The sequence below is a fragment of the Chanodichthys erythropterus genome, chromosome 1 (assembly GCF_024489055.1).
Source record: "Chanodichthys erythropterus isolate Z2021 chromosome 1, ASM2448905v1, whole genome shotgun sequence".
NCBI classification, from domain to species: domain Eukaryota; kingdom Metazoa; phylum Chordata; class Actinopteri; order Cypriniformes; family Xenocyprididae; genus Chanodichthys; species Chanodichthys erythropterus.
In genome coordinates this window covers 3,854,800-3,879,010 of record NC_090221.1, presented here as the reverse complement: position 1 = coordinate 3,879,010, position 24,211 = coordinate 3,854,800, and the positions used below count along the sequence as shown (strand labels likewise).

Below are 24,211 nucleotides of genomic sequence, written 5' to 3'. Positions count from 1 at the left end.
AGGACATATATTATGGTAATAGAGGTTGAGCTGGGCTGTTATCCGTTGCAATCAGGGGCACTGCATAACCGCTAGATCGGCTACAAATGAGCCTGTCTTCTCACTGTCGGGAGGGCACACTAATGTTAATTAAAGTAGGAGAAATTAAAAAGAGCTCAGAAGATGTTTATCTCCTCGTGGATGTCAGCATTTCTCAGTTTCAGTATCTCTAAGCACATTTGCATATCGAGTAACCTTTGTGAGTTAAGTAATAGTACTCAGTGTTGCTTTCTAAACCAAGTCATGTGAGCATCAGAACTGAACCACAGAGCAATGGAAGAAGGTGACCTGGTCTGATTTGTGCATCGCTTACCTGGGGAACACATGGCTCCAGGATGCACTATGGGAAGTTAGCTCCATTGCTCCGTGGTCCAGTTCTGATGTTCACATGCCCACTGTTGGCGCTTTCAGCGGTGGACAGGGGTCAGCCTCGGCACCCTGACTGGTCTGCAGCCTCATATGCAACAAACTGATAATTTACTCACCCCCATGTCATCCAAGATGTCCTTGTCCTTCTTTCTTCAGTCGAAAAGAATTCTACTTATTCTACCTATTCTACTTATGGAAAAAATGGAACTGGCGCTTTGTTTGTTCGTAAGTAGAATAGGGAAGGCGTAAGAAGTACAGCATAAGCTTTTTGAAGAATACAAAAGTGTGGTTTTGGCGGAACCACTTGCAAGGCGATAATTTGTTTATATAAAGCATATACATTTAAAAAAAAATTCGAAAATCACTGATCATTTCGCTAGGTAAGACCCTCATTCCTCGTCTGGTATCGTTTAAAGCTCTTTGAAGCTGCACTGAAACTGTAATTTTGACCTTCAACTGTTTGGTGCCCATTGAAGTCCACTATAAGGAGAATAATCTTGGAATGTTTTCATCAAAAACCTTAATTTCTTTTCGACTGATGAAAGAAAGTCATGAACATCTTGGATGACATGGGGATGAGTAAATTATCAGGGAAATTTTATTTGAAAGTGAACTAATCCTTTAAGTCAAATCTGACATTATTTCATCTTTGGACTTTGTTACACGTTCCCTCGGTTCCGTCACATCAGACTGAGTGTGAACAGGCCCTAAAAGGCAACACGCAGAGGCTGGGCACTTGGGAGCAGTAAATATAGAAAAGCAATCAAATTAGGTTGCTTTTTTATTTCCAGTGTTCTTAGTAAAACTGTGCTAAACAGCGTTAATGACTTGGTCCTCCTGTGACATATCCACTGACAGAAACCGAATACAGGGACACATTAACTGCTCATATGCCTCCAGGCTCTGAGTGTAAGCAGTCCACTCGATCTCAGCTGATGTGTAGAGAGGCTTCCACACTCCATAAGCCATCAACTGCTATTTTCTTTCCTCTTGTCCTCCCGTCCTACTGCTTATATATAAACGTGAGCTGTTTTCCATCACAGCTTGCTCGGAGGCGTATCGTTCGATGCCCTCGACTAAACAGGGAGTTAAGTGCCACAGGCCTGCGGCGCTTCTCTCTCCGTGTGCATGTTGTGTTGAAATAGTGTGCTTATCGCGCGCTCTTGATTGTTTTGTACATCCTTCTTTTACGCTTCCACCTCAATCTTCAGAAGTCTTCCTGCCATTCTCCTTCACTGATCTTTTGCTGTCTCTGCCATTTTCCGCCTCTCTGTCTTTGTAGGTGGCCACAGATAAGGACAATGGCATTCTTTTGTATAAAGAGGACCATGACCCACTCGCCCTAGAGCTGTACCAGGGACACATTCGTTTGATCTATGATGTTGCCAAGTACCCCCCAACCACAGTGTACAGGTGAGGATACATTACACACACACACTCTGTAGGCAATATTTTAAGGCATCCTACACTCTCAGGAAGTATAGCGATAATTAGGGGCACAATACTTTTAGGGGAAGTACCCTCAAAGCACGGCCATAACCACCAAAGACAATACATAGATATAGTCCCCCAATAATTAGAAGTGGACAAATTCTCACCTCCCCCCAATATTTGAAATTCTGTATGTTGTTAGGATGACAAAAAAAGTTACATTTTTGGTCTGGTCTGCCTTAGCGGTCTAACAGCGCTCGTCACTGTCAAAATGATTGAGATGGCCAATCAAATCCAAGTAGGCGGGGTTTACTGTTTACAGAAGCAGAGCGTGAATTCCAGTGCGAAACGTCAGTTTCACATTGAAAGAAAGTGAGATAAGATTTAAATAGCAAAACATTTAATATATAACTTTTTTCCAGTAGAAATATTAAACGTCCGACAGTAACATCCAGTGATGCAAACTACTCGATTTTTTTCTCAAATTTGGCCGTTCTGAATTGAAAATATGCATTTACGTGATTACGTGACGAGACTTTTTCGACATATTAGGCATACAAATAAAAGTACGTGTGCAAATTTTAATGCAAATATTATTTGCAAATAGTTCAAATTTGACTATTTCCCTACTAGAATTAGACCACCTTTGTTCTGCTTTATAAAAAATTGGTCCCCCTTAATGTTCAAGATTACAGCTTTGCCTTAAAGGGTTAGTTCACCCAAAAATGAAAATTCTGTCATTAATGACTCACCCTCATGTCGTTCCACACCTGTAAGACCTTCATTCATCTTCAGAACACAGTTTAAGATATTTTAGATGTAGTCCGAGAGCTTTCTGTCCCTCCATTGAAAATGTATGTACGGTATACTGTCCATGTCCAGAAAGGTAATAAAAACATCATCAAAGTAGTCCATGTGACATCAGTGGGTTAGTTAGAATTTGTTGAAGCATCGAAAATACATTTTGGTCCAAAAATAACAAAAACTATGACTTTATTCAGCATTGTCTTCTCTTCCGGAATCCATTCCATTGAACTGATTCCATTGAATCCTTTCATCTGTCGGCGTTGGTAATGCACTTTTACGTCGCCGTGGTTGTTTTTGGCGATTAGGACATCCACGATATTTTGAAGCATTGAAGATACATTTTGGTCCAAAAATAACAAAAACTACGACTTCATTCAGCATTGTATTCTCTTCCGGGTCTGTTGTCAATCCGCGTTCACGACTCCGCTTCTTCTTCTTCTTTCCTGTTTTACGGCGGTTGGCATCCAGCTTATTGGTGCATTACCGCCCTCTTCTGCTCCGGAGAGTGGTTCACGACTGATGTAAGACGCTGCTGACGTGTTATCTGGTGCGCCCGAGCTTCGTTTACAGTCTGAGGGAGACGCACGCTGTATTCAAGCTTTTGTACATTGTTTGTATTTTGGTATTGCTATATTTTTTAAAATGGTGCATAAGTGTGCATGTCACAGATGTCCTAATCGCCAAAAACAACCACGGCTCTGGGACTAAATCTAAAATATCTTAAACTGTGTTCTGAAGATGAACTGAGGTCTTACGGGTTTGGAACGACATGAGGGTGAGTCATTAATGACATAATTTTCATTTTTGGGTGAACTAACCCTTTAAATGGGCAACTTTGTACACTTATTTACACTTAAAAGATTCATAGTAGTACCTTTAATAGTACTAATAAGCACATTTAAGGGTAAATAAGGTATAAAGTTGTGCCTTTAAGGGTACTGCAGGATAGTATGATCTGTAGTTTTCATGTTTTACTGTGCGTCATCCAACTGACATTTGTTGACAAATAAACAATATATCTCAGTGGAGGTAACAAAGAAACAGTACACATTGTTTCTTTACATATACTACCGAAATTGTAACAATAAAAAGCTGGCTGAAAATCCAATCTTTGCAGTTTTTCTTGTACTAATCTACATAGTAGGTACCATAATTATGTTCTTCATTTTGAGCATTTTATGTATCCCTTAGAAGAAAAGGCAATCCCAGAATGTACTATGCCAAACTCCAAGATGATGGATGTGTTGAGGAAAATGTTGAAAATTGACTTCAATTTAATTCAATACTGAAAAGTATGAATAACAATATTTTAATTTTAAACGGTCTGTTTTAAGCAAAATGTGTACTATGTATACACGTTTATTAGAGTATTGCATTGTTAGCTTAGTAACATGCTTATGGCAGATCAGTTGCAGATCTCCAGTGTCAGTTCCATTTGGTTTTCCCAGGCTGCTGCCTGTGTAGCTCACTAGGTTTTGTAGCAGACACAATCACACTTCTCTTCTGCACAATAAATAAACCCATACAGCTAGCCTTTTTGCTGCACCATAATCTAAACAGACATGTACCACTCTAAATTTTTTCCATACATCAAACATACACACTCATTCATCTTCCATAAAAATGATTGATTTTCAAAGGAGGCACCCTGCTCTCATTCAGAATATTTTTTTAATTGTTTGTGGGAACGTTTGCTCCCTGTTCTCAGGGAGGTTTAATCCCTGTAAGCTCATGGCACATCATAAAACCATATAGCAGCCCCAGGTTTACATGACTGCTTGAATCCGCCTCAGGCAAGAGCTTGCTTCTCTGGCCGGTTCCCATGTGAACGCTTCTGTGTTGCAGCCGCCATGATTTCTATGCTCATTGGAGCCCCCATAAACACAGAGCTCTTAGCCCTCACCTTCTGCCCTTTCAGCAGACAACTGGCTTGTTGAGTCTGGTGCAGATGGTGCCTGACTCCAGCCTAGTGGGTCACTGCGGATGTCATTAAGCTTGCACAGGCTCTGTAATGGGTTTCAAGAGCCCAGATTCAAGCTTTTAAATCCAGACTTCACACAAACATTGACAGCCTACAGTTTCAAATCATTTCTAGATACAAATCTGTGTCCTTGTCTTTGTCTGTTAAGAATGGGTATGTGGGATAAATCAGAGTCTCCGGCATCTTTTTCATCTACGTCTGCAGAAGTGAACATTTGTGACTGGCAGCTGTTTTAGCAGGCAGTATACGTGATCAGCGGTGAGCTGGGTGCTCAGGCCCTGCCGACCTGCTTGATGACTTTGTATTGATCCAGCGCCTGGATCCTGGCCATTCTTCCCTTCTGTCTGCAGCAAGGGCTGAATCGATCGCTGCATGAGGGAGTCTCAGCATGGAAAATAACATTTCAGCCAGATTCCTTGTCTTTGCAGACTGAGGATGCATACAATTAAAACTAGAAACACCAGAATCAACTCCATGTTTTTAGAGCACTTGCACATTGTTTGTTTGTTTTGACATTTTATTTAGAGAAAAATAAAGAGAGGAGGAACAGACTGAACCTACATCATAGCTCAAAATGTCAGAAGCATTAGTGCAAACCACTAAATTATGACTCCAACAACTTGGCTTTTTTAAAGCCTTGCCATTGCCACAATCCAGATTTTAAGTTGTTAGATGTCCTTTAAGGCAGGTTGGTTAACTCTGCAAAAAAACAGCATATGCTGGTTAGGTACGTTTTTAAGAATGGAAGCTTGTTTGAGCTGGTTTATGCTGGTCCTTTGCTGCTCATGAACTGGTTTAAGCTGGTCCTGAGCTGGAGTTAGTTGCTTAGGACCAGCACTTGACCAGCTCAAACCAGCTCAAACCAGCTCAAACCAAGATTCCATGCTTCAAAACAACAAACATTTTTCAACAGGGACTTGCTCCTTGAGGGCCAACAACTTTATCAAGTTTATCTCCAAGTTGCCCCAATACACCTGCCTTGAATTTTCAGTCCTTGATTAGCAGGTTGAGGTGTATTTGATTGGGGTTGGATCTAAATTCAGCTGGATACTGGCTATCCAGGAGCAGGACTGGTCATCCCTGGCTTAATGTGTCATAGCACATGTACTAACAGCTAGACTAGGTCTCTATTGTGCACTTGAACAGTTAAATTAGTATGCAGAGATCTGACTGAATTAAAGGGCTAGTTCACCCATTATTTACTCACCCTCATGTAGTTTCACATCCGTAAGACTTTCGTTCATCTTCAGAACACAAATTAAGTTCTACCAGAAAGACTCAGGGAGGTAAGATAACATGACAACCATATTTATTAACAATCAGCAAGCAAAATGTTGTAAGAAAGTTCTTTGGCATAGGCCCCGTCCATAGCTCAGATCCTAAAGGGTTGCGGATTCTGCATTTCCTGCCTGAAGATGAAGGCAGGGGTGTAGCCGACCCCCTGGGAGGTATGGTAAGGGCCCATCCTGGTTGTGGTGGGGAGGATGGAGGTGAAGGTTTGCATCAGCATCTGCGGACTCAAACATGTGTCAGCAATCTTTTATACTCCAAGTGTAAGATAATGATTTGTTAGCTCTAAACTAATTGGTGACGTAACATTGAGTCTTCCTGGCAGAACTTACGCTAGAGCATTCATATCTTTTTAATGAAATCTGGTTCGCATAGATCCGCGAACACAACTATTTTTTTTTAATGTATTTTGCAGACCAGACAAGTAATTTGGCAATAACACTTTAAAAAAAAAAACAAAAAAAACAAGCTTCTGCGCACATACACACTCAAACCTATGCAAACCTACATTCGGTTCTCAGTAGGAAAGGTGTCATTTAAGCGGTCCCTAAAGTAATAATTAACAATTTTTACAACGGAAGTGATTCAATCAAAAAACAACTTTAGCTCGATAATTTTTTTGTTCTTAATGCTGCTGTAAATCCAAAACAATCTGTCAATTAATTTTCCTATTGTCAATGTGAAGCTTCTTTGAAACAATATGTATTGAGAAAAGTGCTATATAAATGAAGATGACTTGACTTGACTTTCTGTCCCTCCATTGACAACCAACTACAATTTTCAAGCCCAAAAAAGGCAGCAAAGACATCACAATAAAAGTAATCCATGTGACTCCAGTGGTTTAACCTCAATTTTATGTAGCAACGCAAAATATTAATCTCCAAAGTATGTTCATGAGAGCACCACGACACATGTGTGAAGAGCTGATGCAAGAGCAGACGTTGTTGTGTGAACGTGTTGGAGATTACATGCCACATGGACAACCTGGTCTCATGGGAGAGACATACCCGTGGGCACATTTTCGCGAGACACAAAATTACGTACCGGCGTGTATGTCTGGCTGCAGTTTCTGACAGAAATGAACGGTAAACGTCAACGTGCGCTTTGGCTCATTTTCACACACTCAGTTTCGACAACGGCCGTGGTCAGATTATGGATTCGTAAAGACTCGTTTTGACATCTCCTTGCGCAATGTCATGTCATGACTTCAAAACGCTTCTTACCGGAGCACCCGATTTGTAAACGAACGTACTTTGGACTTTCCGGCTCTACGCGTTTTGCTTTTTGACCGTAACCAAGCTTGCTCGGTAGCTCAGCTGATACGGAGTTGGACTTACGACGAGGAGTCGATTCCCTGCCTGGCTACGAATCCCGTGAAAGGCAACTGACTGGGGCAAAAAAAGAGATCTAAACGAGCTGAAAAATGGTACACGATCACGGACGCTTCTTACGTCACGTTTGCTTTTGTTAACTCCATCGGGTAGGTTTAAGCGTAGCGTCGGTAGGACGTTATTTTAAAACGAAACGGAGCACAAAATGTCAAATCGAGAACCGCAGTGATTCGTCTAAAAAGCAACGTCATCAAAACGTACCGCATTCACCCTATTATCTGCTCCAGCAAAAAAACGCTTTTAGCGCCGCTCAGTGGACATTTCGCAGTGAAACTTTCGCGACTCGCGAAAACGTGCCCACGGGTACGTCTTCGTCATGAGACCAGGTTGCACATGGATTACTTTAACAATGTCTTTACCAACTTCCTGGACCTTGAAAGTGGTAGTTACGTAGCAGTCAATACAGAAAGACAGAAAGCTCTCAGATTTCATCAAAAATATCTTCATTTGTGTTCCGAAGATGAATGAAAGTCTTATGAGTTTGGAACAACATGAGGGTGAGTAATTAATGACAGAATTTACATTTTTGGGTGAAGTAAATTTTGAAGCCAGGCTGTTTGTAGACCTTACTAAATCCAAGATGTATCCTGACACCCTCAGTTAATCATAGATCCATGCTCACTCTTTAATTATCTTGTTTTTCCCCAAGTGACATTATGATGTGTGGCTTTGGCATGTCCATACCCCATTGTCTTGGGGTAAAGATCGAGGTTCACATGTGAGGAGAGGAAGTGCAAGGAGAGAAATTATATCTTAAATTAGCTGATTTGGCCATGGCACTGCACGGCACACCCCGGTCTGGCAAACATGCTGAGGTCATAGTTAGTGCTAACAGTGTGGAACCAGAGCTAACAGAGCCCCTGAAGAGCGCAGCTGCTCAATTTGTACCCTGTCCTACGCCACAATGCTTGGACGTGGGTGCAGCGTTTGGGCAGCTCCCTTGCTTTGGTTTTCCCACCATGGAAGCTGCAGTTTTGAGGCTGTGGTTGGAGCATTCCTGAGCCTAGTCTGGTTCAGTGGCTCTCTGCGGGTGCTTGACTTCAAATGTGGAACTGGGTCATAAAGACTCTGTGGGGCAAAGATCAGAGGGGAAAACTTGCAAGATTCCCACACCATCTACAGGTCCCACTCAGCTCTTCTTACACCTTGTCCCTGCTGAACTTCAGCAAGAGAAGAGATCCCTGACAGGAAAAACAAGGAACTATGAAGAAGAAAATGGAAAAGGTGAGAGCGAAAGGGAGGTTCTGGGTGGTGGGAAAGAAGACAGATCAGACCCCAGAGAGAGTGACTGAGAGCCAATGAAGAGTGAAGGACACTTATCTCTGCAATGTGATCCTGCCTTGACGGAAGGTGTGGGTGAGGGGAGGGATGGATGGAGAGACTGATATATGCACTGGGGAGGAGAGCGAAGGAGGCTCTTAACTAGCAGTAATGCCTCATTACCATGAGATGAATGCTTAGGTCCATGCAGCGTGTTAATGCGCTGCCCTTTACTAAATGTCACGCTAATCTGAGTATTAGTTTAAGCAGCGGCGTGGGCAATTCCTCAGTAGAAACAGCGGTTTGTGGAAACATTGCAGGAAATTGAATGAGAGCGTTAGAATTGCAGTGTTCCCTGCCCCCAGCTTCTCAGCGTGAGCTCGCCATCCTGCACCACGCCTAACCGCAGCTCTCCAAAAGCAGCTAATGTTTGGCATGTCAACTGAGTTTAACGCTGAACAGTGCTAGGATGAATGGGGAAGGGTCAGCGTATGTTTTTAAGGCCTGTTTTCGTTTCACCCGAGATTAGCCCTAAGTTCCTGTGTGAGCAGAATGTCTAAATGGAGGGAAAGTAGTGGTAATTCAGCCTGAGACTGGACTAATGTAAGATGTTTCCAAATGGTTGTGGAGTTGAACAGTTTGGCTATGAGCGACAATGCTAATACAATGGGTAACGCTTTAGTATAGGGAACACATATAAACTATTAACAACCTCTTTTCCCTCAGTGAACTCCTAATTTACTGTTTATTAATAGTTATAGTTAAGTTTAGGTATTTGGGTAGGATTAAGAATGCAGAATAAAGCGTTAATATGTGCTTAATAAGTACTAATAAATAGACAATATTCTATTAACCCTTAAATGCATGACTGTTTCGCCAATCATTCTTACATATTCGGGTCTTTATCGACCCGGATCTATATCTAACACGGAAGGATCTCTACCTCTCGCAATAATATAAAACTCCTCTGATATTAGAGTAACAATTACAGAAGAATAAAATAAATCGTATTTTGTTACCTGTTGGAGCTTGAAAGGGCTTGGTTTGAGCAGATGTTTTATGCCATCATCACTGTCCTCGTCAGAGCTCATTTCCCAGTAAATTCAGCAAATAATGGGCTAGTTTTATGTTTGAGGTCACGAATATGAGCACATTCGCGATCTCAAACGTATTCTCAAAACTATATAATTTTCAACATCTTCAAAATCACTAACAGCTTCACCAGATCAATCCAGTAACAGTTACAGTCATATTTGACTTGCTCTGCAATAAATCGCTGAGCTATTTCATGTTTTTCTTATTATTTCGTTTTCTGTCTGAATGAGTCATCACTTCAGCATTGTGTATCAGACATTGCCCCCTTGTGGAATAAAGGTGAATTGCACTTATTCCATCATCTAAGATTCAATTATTGTTGTGCAGAAAAAATACGTACACTCACACACACCTCGGGTCGTTAGCGACCCTATACAATTTTTACAAAAAATGAATACAAAAATAGGCAGTCTTTTATAATTTTATGATTTTTTTCTTGTTATATTCTTTAAAATGAATTGATTGAAGAATACCATGAAGGTTGATGTCTATCTTAAAAAAATGAACGAGGAGGAGGGTAGCGAATGACGTCCCTGGTCACTAAAGACCCGAGGTATGCATTTAAGGGTTAATATGCATGCTAATAAGCAACTAGTTAAAAGACTACTGAGTACTGAGTAGGTACTACATTTGAATTTGAACTTACTTTGCGACTGTTAAAAAAGTATGTTCTATATGTGTGTAGTATAAATGTAATCCGAACGTACTACATCTGCCATGTTGTCATTATCATGTCACCTACCAGCATCAGTTGTGTCGCTTCACCTCTATTCATAAATCCTCTCCCGAGGCCTTACGGGATAATAAAGTGTCCATCGAATGTGTACTTCAGAATCTCGCCAAAAGTAGTAGGACTTTTTGCCTACTGTTTTTTCGAATACTACGTATTTGGAGATACTACTATGTTGCCGTACTGTTTTTTGCATACTATATAGTAGGGAACTATTCAATTTCGGGCGCAGTGTTAGCGTTATTATACTTCCCTGTTATCTATAGCAATAGCATACATCGTTTACGTTTACGCATTTGGCTAAGACTTGCGTTGCATTCGAGGTACATCATTTCTTGCTTTCATACTTACAAATGTTTTGATGTTAGTGGATTACTTCATTCGATCTGTAATCGGTTACACCCCTTGATACCTTAAACGCTGCATAACCTTGTTTAGCGATTCACGTTCCAAAATGGCACAATTGACTTCACATCTGCAGTCTGTTACTCTTAGCTAGTGTAAGCAAATGATAGTGCCGCATAATTGAATCTGGAAAATGTAAATATGTCTCTACAGGTTTGCTGATCTAGATAACTCTCCAAGATGAAGGAGTCGGAAATGGTTCCTAACTATGTGTATGTGTCATTTATAATGCGGTTTTGCTCAAGAAAAAATAGTGTTTTATTTTCATCTGACAGGAAATTGACTTCCCCTCGTGTGAGAGGGGTGACATGAGGTTGCTGAAATCTTCCACAGGTTTCTGTTTGTTTTTATTGAGTTCCATATTGGGCTGCTTGAAGCTAATATGCAGGCTAGCCGCACATCAAAGACACTCCACCTTCTCAACCCCCCATTCTAAAAATATTATGGCCTCAGGATATTTTCTGTCTGTCAGAATATGAACAAAAGGCCAATAGTTGCAAGCGCTTTGCTACATCTTGAGGAGTTGATCTCTAGCGCCCCCTAGTGGTGCTAGATCTTCACTACATACATTCTATCAGGTCCAGATGAAGGCTTCTGTCTCTGTTAGTGAGATGTTCTGATTAAGTCTGATTTCATTCTCATAATAGAACCATCCTCTTTGTTCCCTTACGTTCACCAGCTTTTCCACAAAATACTCTTCCGATTTCCTTCCCAGCCAGCATGCAGGCCCTCAGACCGACTTAATGAAAGACGGCTGTCAAAACCAGAGACAGTGGATGAAAATGTCCTTATATTATAATAAAGTCGTTCATCTTTGGTGGTACTGATGTATCAAATGGACGGGTTTGAGATGTTTGGGGGGGTCTCAGTCGGCAGACAGTAGTGTTTGTTGCAAAAGCCTGTTTTGAAACAGGAATTGAATTATGGGCCTGTAATGCAAACCACACGTGCGTCTGTGTTGGGTCTTTGTTCAGCCAAGACCTCCGTGAACTGTATCCTGCTATATCTGGGGACACTGATCTCTATCCGTACCTATGGCCTCAGCATTTCAGCAAAGGAAAATTACATTGCAAGCCAGTGCAAATACTAGCTGCCTGCCCACAAAGCAAAAATCTGTTCATTTTAATGCTAGCCTTTGTTTGCTTAATGTATTTGCTGGCAATGCTTTGTTGTTTTAGGTGTTTTACTGTGTAGTACGTATATAATTAAATACAAATAAATGCATTTATTTGTTTATAAATATCTATTTATCATTCATTTATTTTCCCCCCAAAGACAGAAAAAGAGGAAAACCTTGTTTTAGGCTCAGGGGGAGATTAAGATATACTGTACTCACCACAATATCATTTCTTTTACCCCCTTCTCCTCTCTCTGTTGGTCTCTGGGCTTCTATGCCAAACCACTGTCTCTAGCTGTCTGTAACTGCTTGTGCTCCATCCAGCAATAACTACTACAATACAGAACCAGGGTTTCTACAGCCTGAGCAGACTGTGTTCTCATGATCTGGAGTTAGTTTAAAGGACAGTGATAAGTTCATAACCTTAAATCTCACCTTTAAACAAAACACAATCCTAGAAGTCAGCAGAATCTGGGCCAAACAGTGCGCTACAGTCACTGCAGCGGAAGAAACAGGCAAAAAATCATCCAGCTGTGCTGGTCAGAGCACGCTGTCATGGTCTATGAGATGTTTCACGGAGGTTTCATGGAGCCGGGGAACAAACGGCACTCTTCAATGGTTTAAAAATGACCGTGTGAAACAGAATCACTCTCAGGAGTTCACGCAGTCACAGTGCCAAACTCAGCAGGATGTTATTTGAGCGTGCTAACTCAAAGAAAGAGTGAACTCATGGCCAACACAAGCTCTCCTTTTCCCACAACATAAGCTCTCCCCATGTCAGCGCCAAATTCACTGGAAATACACCTGACGGAGTGTAATGTGGAAACCATAGCATTTTCAGACAGTGGGGAGATATTCTGTATTGCATATTCAGGCTTTTCATTTGGGCTTAAAACGATACTTTAAAAAGTTAATTTACCCCAGTGGTGACATGATACGGACAGTTTAAACTGCTGTTAAGGCTAATTTAATAGCTAGCAATTTGTGTATCCTAAATACACACATTTAAGTGCTGTTTTTGCACAATTTGATAAGCTTGATGGGAAATGATGCAAAAAATATGAATATTTTGCTCACAGGTGATCATTTCTTTCTTTTCTTTTTTTTTTTTTTACTATTGAAAAGTTTAGGGTTTCAGATAAATTAATACTTTTATTCAGCAAGGATGCATATTAAAGTGACAGTAGACTGTAATGTATGATAGGTTTCCACAAACATATTAAGCACAACAACCGTTTTCAACTGCACTGAAAAAAATGATTTTTTGATGCTGTTCACTTTATTTAAACAACTTATTTTGATTCAGCACCATTGTATTAGGTTTCTGGTTCAAATTCAATTGCTTCATGTTAAATTAAGTTGAAACAATTTCTTTTTTACTTAACTTGATGTTTCTATATTAAAATAACATGTTTCAATTAATTAAACCCATCCAGGACTCAATCAAACAGGATTTTCACTTCCCATCATGCTTTGCAAAGGGGCTGAACTAGGAGTGTAAATGCTGAAATAAAGTGTTATTTTAAGTAGTTTTTAGGAAGATGAGAAAATGGAAAGACTTTTTAATGTTTACTGTTCTATTATGTTAATTAATTTAATTTAAGGTTACCATTGTGGTGAATTGTTGCACTTGTGCTTGGGTTGAGGACCTGCTAGCAAACTTTCAAATTACCTTAATAAGAAAGTTATCACTGTGGTAGTGCTCTGGGTTGCATTTATCAAAAGCATTGTAATCCTATGTTGATTATAAAACCATTGCCACCAATGAACTTAAGTTATTACACTATTAAATTAAGCTCTGCCCAACCATAATAAGTTGAATCAAGCTTAATAAATTAAGTTGACCCAACGTAAGTAATAAAAAATGGAATAACAGAATTGCATAATGCTGAAATAAAGCAACTTAATCATGTGGAAATCCTTTCCATGATTTTTTTATGTTCAAAGAGTTATTTTTTTGAGTGTGTGATGATAAGAAGAAATGTTTCTTAAAGGATCATGTGACGCTAGAGTAATGGCTGCTGAAAATTCAGATTTGCAATTTTAAAATATATTAAAATAGAAAAAGGATGTTTTAAATTGTACTAACATTTAACATATTACTGCTTTTACTGTATTTATAATCAAATAACTCCAGTCTTGGTGAGCTTCTTTCAAAAACATGTTTATTTTTCTTCACACATGTATCATATTTAATATTTAAGTTTACTCTTCACTGCCTTCTTGGTTTAAAAAAACAAAACAAAAATAAAATCGCATTTGTAGCAAAATAAGCAGTCATGGTAGAAATGCTACAACTGAGGGACCGTAGTAATTTGAGGTCAGTTCAGATATACATATTTTAATATATTAAATTATAAATGTATTAATGTAATTATAAATGTGTATATTAGAAATGTAACAGATTTATATTTTTGTCTGTCTTCTGCTTTCTGGCAGTGTGGAGTCCGTGAATGATGGTCTTTTCCACATGGTGGAGGTGCTGATCCAGAATCAGACCCTGAGTTTGGTGGTGGATAAAGGGGCACCAAAAAGCCTGGGCAAACTGCCCCGCCCTCCTGCAGTGGACCACAACACACATCTCTATATAGGCGGTAAGAGTCAAAGACACCTCAGTGTTCATCAAAAAGCATTTGGGGCAGAGCTGTTCCTCCCTTTACACAAAGAATGCAAGTTGCGTTTGGCCCCCGAACCATCAGGGGACCCTTTGCTCTCAAAGATGATTTAATGACTAGGGATGTGATAGTTTCAGTTTTGATTTTGGCTTACAACAAATCATAATATTCAGTCTCCTGCTGGACTTGCTTGATATTAAAAAAGAGTCGTTCCCCAGGCGACTTTCTGTGCGATCAGTCTGAGACGGAGCCAAACACGGACCAGTGGGTTATAGGCTACTTTGGGCTTTGCGTGTGTGCTTAAACAGACAAATACACACATAAATATGTCAAAATGCCTGTCTTGGCGAGTTTTCACTTAAACGCAGTTGGTTATGTCTTAAGTGTACATAAACAGTTGGGAAAGTAATCGAATGTCAGTATATTAGATCTGTGCATTTAGCCTTAAAGTGACAGCAGCCTAATAAACCTGTTGTCTATGTCATTTAATCAAACAACAAAAGAAAACGAGAATCGTTCACTGCTCTTTAATGAATAACTAATGTGTATTTAATTCATATTATGAAGACTATCAAGTTTTATTTTTTACATTTGAATACTATTATTATTAGTAGGCTAAATTGTTTATTTCATTTGTATCTTTTTTCTATTGTATTTGTCATATTGATTGTAATTTTATTTTTATGTTATTACTGACTGTTTCAACTCGTTGTTTGTTGACAGTAAAACTGCTCTGAGAGAACAGATTAAGGGGTTGGGGGTCATTTTGGGGTTTTTATGAATGCATTGACAGGGGTCTAACAAAGATTTGCTTAAAGGTGCCATAGAATGGAAAATTGAATTTATCTTGGCATAGTTGAATAACAAGAGTTCAGTACATGGAAATGACATACAGTGAGTCTCAAACACCATTGCTTCCTCCTTCTTAAATAAATCTCATTTGTTTAAAAGACCTCCGAAGAACAGGCGAATCTCAACATAACACCGACTGTTACGTAACAGTCGGGATCATTAATATGCACACCCCCAATATTTGCATATGCCAGCCCATGTTCAAGGCATTACACAAGGGCAGCCAGTATTAACGTCTGGATCTGTGCACAGCTGAATCATCAGACTAGGTAAGCAAACAAGGACAATAGTGAAAAATGGCAGATGGAGCAATAATAACTGACATGATCCATGATATCATGATATTTTTAGTGATATTTGTAAATTGTCTTTCTAAATGTTTCGTTAGCATGTTGCTAATGTACTGTTAAATGTGGTTAAAGTTACCATTGTTTCTTACTGTATTCACAGAGACAAGAGCTGTCGCTGTTTTCATTTTTAAACACTTGCAGTCTGTATAATTCATAAACACAACTTCCTCAAACTCATTCAAAATCAAATGTAAAGATCCAATAAATACTATACTTACGCGATTAGACATGCTGCATGACGAACACTTTGTAAAGATCCATTTTGAGGCTTATATTAGCTGTGTGAACTTTGTTTATGCTGTTTAAGACAGTCACGAGCTTGGGGGCCGGGAGCACGAGAATTTAAAGGGGCCGCAGCCTGAATTGGCGCTTATTTAATGATGCCTCAAAATAGGCAGTTAAAAAATGGGGTATTTTGAACTGAAACTTCACAGACACATTCAGGGGACACCGTAGACTTATATTACATCTTTTGAAAACACGTTCTACGGCACCTTTAAGTCTTGGACCCGACACTGATTTGCAGTGCCTCTAAAATTTGTGCTAGTGTCCTAATATTTGCCTGTTGTTCATATTGTAGGTGTTCCCTCTCTGATTGACACGGTAGGCCTGCGACCGGGTCCAGACCGCCCATTCCAGTCCTTTAACGGCTGTATTCATGACGTACGGCTCAACGGGGAACTCCAAGACCTCAGCGGTGGACTGGCAGGGCTGAAGGGCGTCCTGCCGGGCTGTCACTCCTGTGGCGTTTGCGCTCAGGGGGCCTGCAGACAGAGAGGAGAGGCAGGCGTGACCTGCGAGTGTCCCACCGGCCACAGCGGCCCACTGTGTGAACAGATGACCTCCCAGAGCCCCTGTCACAGCAGCAGGTACACAAACACGCGTGTACACAAACACTCACGGTTGTGCTTGTATCAGGCAGTAATACCCTCTCTCTTCCTGTGCAGGTGTGTGCATGGTGTGTGTGTGCCTACAGGCTCCTCGTACAGCTGCTCATGTGCAGATGGATACTCTGGCCAGTACTGTGACAGGCGGGATGAGTCCGCCGCATGCAGGGGGCAGCACTGTGTGCACGGAGAGTGCAGAGCGACGGAGACCGGAGAGCCGGTTTGCCACTGCCAGCCTGGGTACAGCGGGCCGACCTGTGAAATAGGTGAGACACAGCTCTGCCAAACATATGCGTTATTCTTGATCAGAATTTAAACACTTTAAATAGATGTTTTTATTACTTATACCCAGGGCTTTTTTGCTTATCGGCCACTGTGGCTAGTGGTTTTCCAAAGTTACTAGTGCTTCAGCATTTTCACTGGCCACAATTTTGACCGATACCATGGGGAAAACTGCCATATAGATATTTTTAATATTATCTCATAATTCTGCTGTCACTTTAAGACCTGATGCACGGATCCATTATACTGTTACACATGGTTTTTCTTTCTTAAGTTTTTACATTAACTTAAAACATAACTGACTGTGTTTATGTGAATACTCACCAAGACCGGCATTTTGAAATTATTTTGTGTGTATTTGACTGTTTAAGCGCAATAAACAGCTTAGTACTGAGAGGCGGTTTATGTGCACACTTTGGTGTGAGTGGAAAATCTGCGGGAATGAGTAAAACTTTGCCAAATCCCATGCCAAAATTCACCAATATTCACCTGGAGCAAATGAAATGAGTGAGGAGAGATGAGAGAACGAGAAAGTGCAGCTGAGACTGTGTATCTATTATGTGGAAAATGAGTATTGGAAGCACCAGTATCGATATGTATTGAAAATAGATATTTTTTATCTATTTTCAGTTTATTATTTCAGATGCCTTTTTAAAGCAAAATAAAAAAACAACCCTTTTTATTTTCGTAATAAATGTGTCTGATCCTACTGTGCACAATTCATCAAAAAAATTCATAATCTTCCAACACGGTTGTGTGATCTGTCTTTTCTTTTGTTATATTCTTAAGGTCTGTAGATCCATTTACCAATTGTTGCTTAATAAGATGACGATCCACATTGAAATTCTTTATTTCTGTTGCTGTTCTCATAATCTAATGAATTTAATAATGTACTCTGCTTTTCAGATGTTTTCATCCACACTTTATTGGGTGGTGAAGAATAATACAATAACATCACATTCATTAATATCTCGTTTCAACAGAGCGCAACATCAATAACCACCAATTTTTTTCAGTGGCCTTTCATTTTCTCCATAAGATCTCCATAAGATATGTTTACTCCAAAACATTTACATTTATTCCAAAAATAAGTAAATAAATGCTACACTACTGTTCAAAAGTTTGGAGTCAGTATGATTTAAAAAATAAACTAAATTACCACTTTTATTCAAGAAGAATGCATCAAAAGTGCCAATTAAGACATACACTATTACAAAATATTTCAATATTTTAAATAAATGTTGTTCTTGAACTTTCTATTCAAAGAATCAACAAAAAAATGTATCACGATTCCCACAAAAAACATTAAGAAGCAACTGTTTTCAACATTGATAATAATCAGAAATGTTTCTTGAGCAGCAAATCATCATATTAGAATGATTTCTGAAGGATCATGTGACACTGAAGACTGAAGTAATGAGGTTGAAAATTCAGCTTTGCATCACAGGAATACATTAAATTTTTAAATGTATTCAAATAGAAAACAGTTATTTGAAACTGTAATAATATTTCACAATATTACTGTTTTTACAGTATTCGAGATCAAGTAAATGCAGCCTTGGTGAGCAGAAAATATGCATTTAAATGCTGTTTCATTACCATGCAGTACTGAATCCAGAAGAGTGAAGCAACGAGTCAATATGTGACCTGAAGGTCCTTATGTTTATTAATATATTACATAAATGTAATCTGATGGCCCGTCCTCTGTCCCCTCCTCCACACAGAGCTGACGTGCCAAGGAGAGATGGTTCGCGAGCTGCTCAAGCGTCACATGGGTCATAAAAACTGCACCTCCACCAGTAAAATCCCGCGGGTGGAGTGTCCTCACGCCTGCCACTCGGGCCTGTGCTGCGCCCCCACCAAGAGCCGGAGACGGAAGGTCAGCTTCAAATGCTCCGACGGATCGTCCTTTTCCGAGGAGATGGAGACCACCGTGGAGTGCGGCTGCACAAAGTGCCCATTGTAATAATAGAGCAGAAGATGGAGCGGCAAAGAAAATATATTGTAAAATAAACAAAACACAAATAGAACTTATTTTTATTAAGGGATGTTTTTTTTTAAAAAAAGAAAGAGACTGTTTTTATGATGTTGCTTTTATGTGTCAGATGAAAAGTAATTTTGTATCGTCAAAGAAAAACACAGATTAACATTCCTGAAAATATATGAATTATATAAATATGTATAAATCTATATAAATGTACAATCTAACCTTAAGAATTAATTTGGTCTGTGTATTGCATGTCTGTTGTGAAGTGTGAGCGCGGAGAGACATTTTGATAGAGGATCAGGTGGCGACAGGGCTGACACGAGCCTGTGTAGCCAATCAGGGGAGGACTGTCTAGACTCTCTATCGCAGGAAGTGGTGAGCCAACTTCCTGTGCTCTGGTGGCAACAAAGCAACTGCTTCCTAACGGACCTCAGAGAACTCACCTGCAGATTTCAAGGACAGAGCTTCCAGTGGGAATGGCTGATATTTTGAACTTTGGGTGTTTTTTTGTTTTGTTTTTTGCTTTGGTCCATCAGAGAGAGACGAGGAAAGCTCATCGCCGTGGCTCTGGTTTACAAGCTGCAACTCATCGGAGTGAATCGTTTGCATGACTGCATGGAAAAGTTAAATGTGAACTCGTGACACACTGCGGTCAGGCAGTAAAGCTATTGTAGTAACTATGATAGTGCCTGCTCTTTACTTGTACAGTTGAACTCCACATGCATCGACAGGTGATACAGGTGACCGCATCTCTGGTGCAGAGCACTTCATACTGACGTAGTATTCCGTCATAACCGTCCTTTACTAAAATATTAAATGCAAATATATTACACCCATTACTACTGTATTGTTTCATGTGTACCGTTTTTGTTTGTTTGTTGTTAGATTTCTTACTCAGAGAGAGCGAGGTCTATAGATTTTCCAAAGGAAAAGCTAAGCAGTGTTAATGAATATTCGGCCCCGCTCGTCACATACTGTTGAATAAAGGTACAAGCAGATTTAGGAATCTCCAGTGAACGATGTGCAAGAAGTGTCATGTTAGCACCACTAATCAGAAGACTGGTGTTTATACGGTGCATTTTCTAATAATGTTTTGTTAAATATGAATTAGAGAGTGATGATTAACTTACAATGAATGTTGAATTAAACTTGTAATGAAATACAGGGTTGGACTTTTTGTGATTCTTTTTTTTGTTTGTTTTTTTAAAGATTATTAGATAAGTCAATGTTGTTTTCCTCATAAACATGACCAATCAGGCATAGCATTATGAGCTCTGAGAGGTGAAGTGAATAACACTGATCATCTCTTCATCACGGCACATGTTAGTGGGTGGATATATTAGGCAGCAAGTGAACATTTTGACCTCAAAGTTGATGTGTTAGAAGCAGGAAAAATGGGCAAGTGTAAGGATTTGAGTGAGTTTGACAAGGACCAAATTGTAATGGCTAGACGACTGGATCAGAGCATCTCCAAAACTGCAGCTCTTGTGGGGTGTTCCCGGTCTGCAGCGGTCAGTATCTATCAAAAGTGCTCCAAGGAAGGAACAGTGGTGAACCGGAGACAGGCTCATGGGCGGACAAGACTCAGCGAAGGCTGACCTGTGTGGTCCGATCCAACAGATGAGCTACTGTAGCTCAAAGTGCTCAAGAAGTTAATGCTGGTTCTGATAGAAAGGTGTCAGAATACATAAGTATGGAGCTGCAGACCGGTCAGGGTGCCCATGCTGACCTGCTGAAAGTGCCAACTGTGGGCACGTGATCATCAGAACTGGACCACGGAGCAATGGAAGAAGGTGGCCTGGTCTGATGAATCACGTTTTCTTTTACATCATGTGGATGGTCGGGTGCGTGTGCGTCTCTTACCTGGGGAACACATGGCACCAGGATGCACTATGGGAAGAAGTCAAGCCGGTGGAGGCAGTGTGATGCTTTGGGAATGTTCTGCTGGGAAACATTGGGTCCTGCCATCCATGTGGATGTTAATTTGACATGCACCACCTACCTAAGCATTGTTGAGACCATGTTCACCCTTTCATGGAAAGGTATTCCCTGGTGGCTGTGGCTCTTTCAGCAGGATAATGCTCCTGACACAAAGTAAAAATGGTTCAGGAATGGTTTGAGGAGCACAACAAGTTTCAGGTGTTGACTTGGCCTCTAAATTCCCCAGATCTCAATCCAATCGAGCATCTGTGGGATGTGCTGAACAAACAAGTCCGATCCATGGAGGATCCACCTCACAACTTACAGGACAACTTAAGGGTCTGCTGCTAACATCTTGGTGTCAGACAACACAGCACACCTTCAGGGGTCAAGAGGAGTCCATGCCTGTCCATGTTTCCCATAGGCCTATATGTATTTAGGTAATTCTAATATGTTTTGCATATTTCAATTTCCATTAAGATGATTGAGAATTCTAACGTATAGCATTTTAGATCAGGAGAACTACTGTTTTTGACCATTGGGCACACAGGAACAGAAGGTGTATTTAGGAGTTGTGTCCACTAGATGGAGGTATACACCAATTTGCAGCGAGTCTGAATGTCTCTCTCAGGCATTGAGGCGGTTAGTGGCTGAATACAGTTGATCATTTTGATTGCAGTTTGGAGGATTTGGCCTTCACTAATCTGGACTCAAAGGAAGACTCTGATTACAGCCGTGTTCTTGACCTACAATAGGCAGAATGTTCCATAAGGCTGTTTTATTTCCAATTAGTCAGTGAACTCTGATATTTTTACTTGAACTTTGATGTGTTTTTCCTGCAGTGTGTAGACAAGAAAACCTGTGTGACCTGTAGTCTTTGAATTACTGGATCCTTTTTTTTTTCCTTAAGGGTGCACTCAGTAAGTTATTGTCTTTGTTCAGTCTTATTTGAATCACTCATTCAACTGACGTGTTGAAAAACATGATTCATTCATTAAAGGTGCCCTAGAACTTTTTTTTAAAAATATGTAATATAAGTCTAAGGTGTCCCCTGAATGTGTCTGTGAAGTTTCAGCTCAAAATACCCCATAGATTTTTTTTAATTCATTTTTTTAACTGCCTATTTTGGGGCATAATTAGAAATGAGCCGATTCAGGGTGTGTGGCCCTTTAAATCTCGTACTCCATGCCCCAAGAGCTCACGCTTGCCTTAAACAACATAAAAAAAAGTTCAAACTGCTAATATAACCCTCAAAAGGGATCTTTACAAAGTGTTCGTCATGCAGTATATCTAATCGCATAAGTACAGTGTTTATTTGGATGTTTACGTTTGATTCTGAATGAGTTTGATAGTGCTCCGTGGCTAAAGCTAACATTACACGCTGTTGGAGAGATGTATAAAGAATGAAGTTGTGTTTATGAATTATACAGACTGCAAGTGTTTAAAAATGAAAATAGCGATGGCTCTTGTCTCCGTGAATACAGTAAGAAACGATGGTAACTTTAACCACATTTAACAGTACATTAGCAACATACTAACGAAACATTTAGAAAGACAATTTACAAATATCACTAAAAATATCATGATATCGTGGATCATGTCAGTTATTATCGCTCCATCTGCCATTTTTTTAACTGTTATGTAACAGTCTGTGTTATGTTGAGATTCGCTTGCAGACGGCAAACGGCTTGCAGGGACTACATCGAGCTTCTTCCCGGGTTAGTGACATCACTATCCCTAACATTTACATAAACCCCGCCCCCGAGAACACACAACAAAGGGGGCGGGGCCATGTTGGGCTGCTTTAGAGAAGAGGAAGAGTTGTTGTAGTAGAGTGTTGTTGTCATGCCGTCATTTTACGCCGGACTGCTTCACAAACGAGGGTCAATTCACACAAAAGATGAACATGACGGCACATGCTAGTGGATGAGTTGAATCAACTCCACAGCAACTGTTTGTTGAAAAATGTATCCACTTACCATTCAGAAACATCTAAAAGTTGTAACTTCTTCCTGAGTCTCTCCATCAGTGTTTGAACAATGTAAGGCTGAACACCGTTACTGACAATCCTCATTTTGGCTGCGTGAGATTCTCCAGCTTTGTTGTTGAGCAACCGAAGCGTGAGCTGTTAAAGCTCCGCCCTCTTCTGGAAAGCTCATTTGCATTTAAAGGGACACACACAAAAATTGTGTGTTTTTGCTCACACTCAAATAGGGGCAAATTTGACAAGCTATAATAAATGATCTGTGGGGGATTCTGAGCTGAAACTTCACAGACACATTCTGGAGACACCAGAGACTTATATTATAATCTGTGTTTGGAATGATTTTTGTCAATAAACTTCCATACCATGTGCTGTTCAGTAGTGGCTGAACAACAGTAGTTTCAGGAAAACATGTAATGAGTAGTACATAATGAACATGAGAGGGCATTTTTCTACCATTACAATAATTGTAGTTATTCATGTCATGTGGCATATTTACTTTTCAAGGTGTGGCTCATTAAAGTGACATGTAATAAAGACTTTAACTATTAAACATGACCTATAGGATGATGCATGATTATGCAAGACTTAATTTGATGTTGAATTCCTGTAGCTCAAAAGGTAAAGTATGACTAGCTAGGGCAGGGGTAGGCAAGTTCGGTCCTAGAGAGCCGCTATCCTGCAGAGTTTAGCTCCAACCTTAATCAAACACACCAGAACAAGCTAATCAAGCTCTTCAGGATTACTAAGGCTATAGGCAGCTGAAAGTTTTTTTTTTTCAGGGTTGGAGCTAAACTCTGCAGGACAGCGGATCTCTTGCCTACCCCTGAGCTAGGGCAAGGTCATGAGTTTGAGACATGACCTGATGAAACAATAAATACTCCTAAAGACGGTAGTGACCTTTCACATAACATAAAGTCCAGGTCTGGTCCTCTCTCGTCCTTCACTGTCGTCGCTCCTCCTTTTAGGCTTCCAGAGCTCCTCCGTGAGAGATACGAGACCGGTGCCAAGCGCAGGTGACGCTCATTAGCAATCATGCCACTGGCTTCACACCGTTTCCTCACGGCTCTCGCCCCTCCCTGCTTGTCACAGATCTCTTTATGAACTTTTTTGAAGCATTAAAATGTCAGTTGTGTAGCTGTCTATGGAGGGACAGGAAGCAACGAAAGTCTTACGGGTTTGCAATGGCATAAGGGTGAGTAATTAATGACAGAATTTTCATTTTTGGGTGAACTAACCCTTTAAACTGTGTGAAATCCTGAGAACAGAGACCAAGGAAACAAAACAGTCCAGTTATGATACTAACAACATTTTTGTGATCAATATTTTTGGACTGGTAGAGAAAGATTTTAAATTCGTATATCTGCTTAAAGTAATTTTTGTCAGCTTTTGCAGCACAAGCATATCGATGACCTCAGA

General features: G+C 40.2%; 1 protein-coding gene across 2 annotated transcripts in view; it reads left to right on the top strand.

Annotated features, from left to right (window-relative positions):
* The window catches only part of slit3 (slit homolog 3 (Drosophila)), a 222,381-nt gene extending 202,363 nt beyond the window's left edge, over positions 1-20,018 (top strand). For both annotated transcript variants that reach the window (XM_067366470.1, XM_067366461.1), the window contains 5 exons: positions 1,691-1,821; positions 14,355-14,509; positions 16,313-16,601; positions 16,680-16,885; positions 18,626-20,018. In XM_067366470.1, the coding sequence (XP_067222571.1) occupies positions 1,691-1,821; positions 14,355-14,509; positions 16,313-16,601; positions 16,680-16,885; positions 18,626-18,867 (1,023 nt within the window). In that variant the 3' untranslated portion in view covers positions 18,868-20,018. The remainder of the gene's footprint in view (positions 1-1,690; positions 1,822-14,354; positions 14,510-16,312; positions 16,602-16,679; positions 16,886-18,625) is intronic.
* Positions 20,019-24,211: the final 4,193 nt, after the last annotated feature.